Consider the following 3,242-nt stretch of genomic DNA (forward strand, 5'->3'; position numbering starts at 1 on the left):
TAGGGTTTTAGTCCTTATCCTTATCTAGTTGCTTGCCCACCAAGTAACCATAAGATAAGTCTTAGAAACCCTTATCCTAGTCGAATTCTAAGGCCTTATCACCTTAGAATCGTCCAACCCATTAATAAGATAATCCTTACCTTATTTTGTAACTATCACATAATTACAATTCAGCCCCTCTAGTTTAATTAATTACACTTGATCACAAAATTAATTCCTAATTAATTATTGACCAATATTAATTAAACAAATATGATTTCTCCTTTACTATATTATTTTTATAACATATTAATAAATCATAATAACCTCTCTCTCTATTTATTTCTCCAATCAAGTTGCTTTGGTGAAGGCAACCCAAAAGGACCATGCACCAGCGGGTCAAGTACATACCAAAATAGTTATGGACTTAGACACTAATCCAACATTTAATCCATTTAGCAACATGAATCAATCGTATAGTATGTGGTCGATAATATTGACAACGTATAATACCCCACCATGGTTATGTATGAAAGAGTCTTCTTTCATGTTGACTTTGCTAATTCCTGGCCCTAAATCACCTGCGAAGGACATTGATGTTTTCTTGAGGCCTTTGGTAGACGAGTTGAAAATGTTATGGGACGAAGGAGTGCAAATGAGAGATGCAGCAACCAACACTATATTTACAATGCATGCAGCACTATTATGGACTATCAACGATTATCCTGCTCGTAGCAGTTTGTCTGGATGGAGTGGTCAAGGTTATAAAGCTTGTTCTACCTGCAATAAAAACACACCTTCATGTCGTATAACCAACAAGATAGCTTATGTTGGTCATAGAAGATTCTTGCATAGCAAGCACAAATGGAGGGAGAGTTTATTGTTTAATGGTAAAAAAGAGTCGAGAAAGCCTCCCCGGCAATTCAGTAATGCAGCAATATTAAAGCAACTAGACTGTCTCCTGGATCGTATTCCAGGGAAACGTCCTAGCTATGGTGGGGGTGTGAAAAGAAAGCGTACAGAGTCAGAGTTAAACCAGACCAAACGGAGTATCTTCTTTGAGCTTAGTTATTGGTCTTCTATAGAACTAAAACACAATCTGGATGTTATGCACATGTAGATAAATGTGTCTAAGAATTTTGTGGGTACTTTGTAGAAGAATGAAAACTCAAAAGACACACAAAAAGCAAGAGAAGATTTGAAAAATTGGGGTATTCGAGACAATTTATGGCTACAAAACAATAACAACAAGATCAATCAGCCACATCCAGATTATTCTTTCAAACCAACTGATCGAGAACGTTTCTGTCAGTTCATTAGAGGAGTCAACCTTCCTTACGGTTTTCGATCAAACTTTAAGAACAAGGTGCTTCCTAATGATTCAAATATAATTAGGTTAAAGTCTCATGATTATCACATCCTTATGCAACGACTGCTACCAATAGGGGTCCGAGCTGGTTTGCCTGCGAATGTTTCAACAGCAATCATTGACCTTTGTACATTCTTTAAAAAAAAATTATGCACGGACATTGGATGTGAAAGACATATACAAAGCACATAATGAAATGATCAAGATATTATGCAATCTGGAGTAGATATATCCTCCAGCATTTTTCAATATAATGGTTCATGTAGTTCTACATTTACCTGAAGAAGCTATTCTTAGAGGGCCTGTACATATGAGATGGATGTATCCTTTTGAAAGATACATGAAAAAGTTAAAAGCTTATGTAAGAAACAAAGCAAGACCTGAAGGTTCAATAGCAGAAGGTTATGTTGCAGATGAAGCGTTGACATTCTGCTCCATGTATCTTGATGGTATACAAACCAAATTCAATCGTCCCGAAAGAAATGTAGATGTTGGCATTCCGAAGAGTCGGTTTTCTGTGTTTTCATTACAATGTCATCCGATGTCGAAGAAGAAAATCATTTCTCTTTCCAAAGAGGCCTCGAAAGCATTGCATTGGTTTGTACTATACAATTGTGATGAAGTTAAAGGCTATATATCGTAAGTATTTTTATTTTTTATATTTTCTTTTTAGGTAGTGTGATAAATTAATTTGAACCATTTCTTTACATACAACGAATTTACATCTAAAAATCTAGGAAGAGATGTAAAAGCGAAATTTTCTTCATGGTTCAGTGATAAGGTAGATATATTTTATACATATATTAGATATAAATCTAAAGTATAATATTATTAAAAGTTATCAATCTTATATCTTTCTCTAGGTCTATCGTCTAAAAAGAAATTTGTCTCATGAATGTACCAATGAATTAAAGGCATTGGCACATGATCCGTTGAACGCGTTTTTGTACACTGCTTGCATAGTCCATGACGTTAGATTTGTAGTATATGATCGTGAGCTTCGACGTACTACTCAGATCAGTGGTGTTTTTACAGTTGGAGAAGATGGTACACCTTTTTATGGTCAATTGGCGGAGATTATCCAGTTGAATTACTTACGTGGTTACTCGGTTGTTCTATTTCGTTGCAAATGGTTTAATACATCGGGGAAAAGACGATATGTTGAAAAAAACGGTACCATTTCTATTGACATTAGTCGTGAATGGTATGTCGGCAATGCATGGTACGATGGTGACCAATACATTTTAGCCAGACAAGCGAAACAAGGGTTTTATCTTCAAGATCCTTCTCGAAACAGCAATAATTGGAGAGTTGTGGAAGACGTTCACCATCGAAAACATTGGGACCATCCAAGTCTAAGACTTGTTAATGATGTAGATGTCTTACATGACACTCAATCATCTGATTATAACTTCGACGTAGGTGATGTTGGTGAATCAAATGTGGTTGTTGAGAGATGTGTTGCCCCTATTGTGGATGATCAATCATTTCATTCTAACTTGGTCGCCGACTTAGGCTATTTGCCAATGTAGACAACTTTAGGTGAAGTTGGTGAATCAAGTGATGCTCCTATTGAGGGTTGGAAGAAGAGTCACTATAAAGAAGGTCGTGGATGGTGCAACATGCGAGCACAACAAGATTGGGTATGTAAAAAGTTTCTATATTATTACCTATATTGCTTATATTAAAGAAGATTAAATATATCCAAAGTAGATTGCTAAGATAGGTATGTTGAAATTTTATAGTTATTGTTCTTATTAATTATAGTCACTGTTGTAAAAATCCCGACTAGGTCCCGATTAATCTCCAATTAATTCTAGGCGCTACTCGACCGATTAGAGGGCGCCTAGCGATTAATCCCTGCATACATAATGAGTGAAACATTATAAAACGA

At 35.7% G+C, this 3,242-nt stretch overlaps 1 protein-coding gene across 1 annotated transcript; it reads left to right on the top strand.

Annotated features, from left to right (window-relative positions):
• Nucleotides 1–442: 442 nt before the first annotated feature.
• Nucleotides 443–2,880, top strand: LOC145039304 (uncharacterized). Its single transcript, XM_078987371.1, has 5 exons — nt 443–1,084; nt 1,136–1,475; nt 1,615–1,797; nt 2,086–2,129; nt 2,212–2,880. The coding sequence occupies exons 1-5, from the start codon at nt 443–445 to the stop codon at nt 2,878–2,880; spliced, it is 1,878 nt and encodes a 625-aa protein (XP_078843497.1).
• Nucleotides 2,881–3,242: the final 362 nt, after the last annotated feature.

This window comes from Lactuca saligna, chromosome 4, assembly GCF_052625555.1.
Source record: "Lactuca saligna cultivar CGN05327 chromosome 4, ASM5262555v1, whole genome shotgun sequence".
NCBI classification, from domain to species: Eukaryota; Viridiplantae; Streptophyta; class Magnoliopsida; order Asterales; family Asteraceae; genus Lactuca; species Lactuca saligna.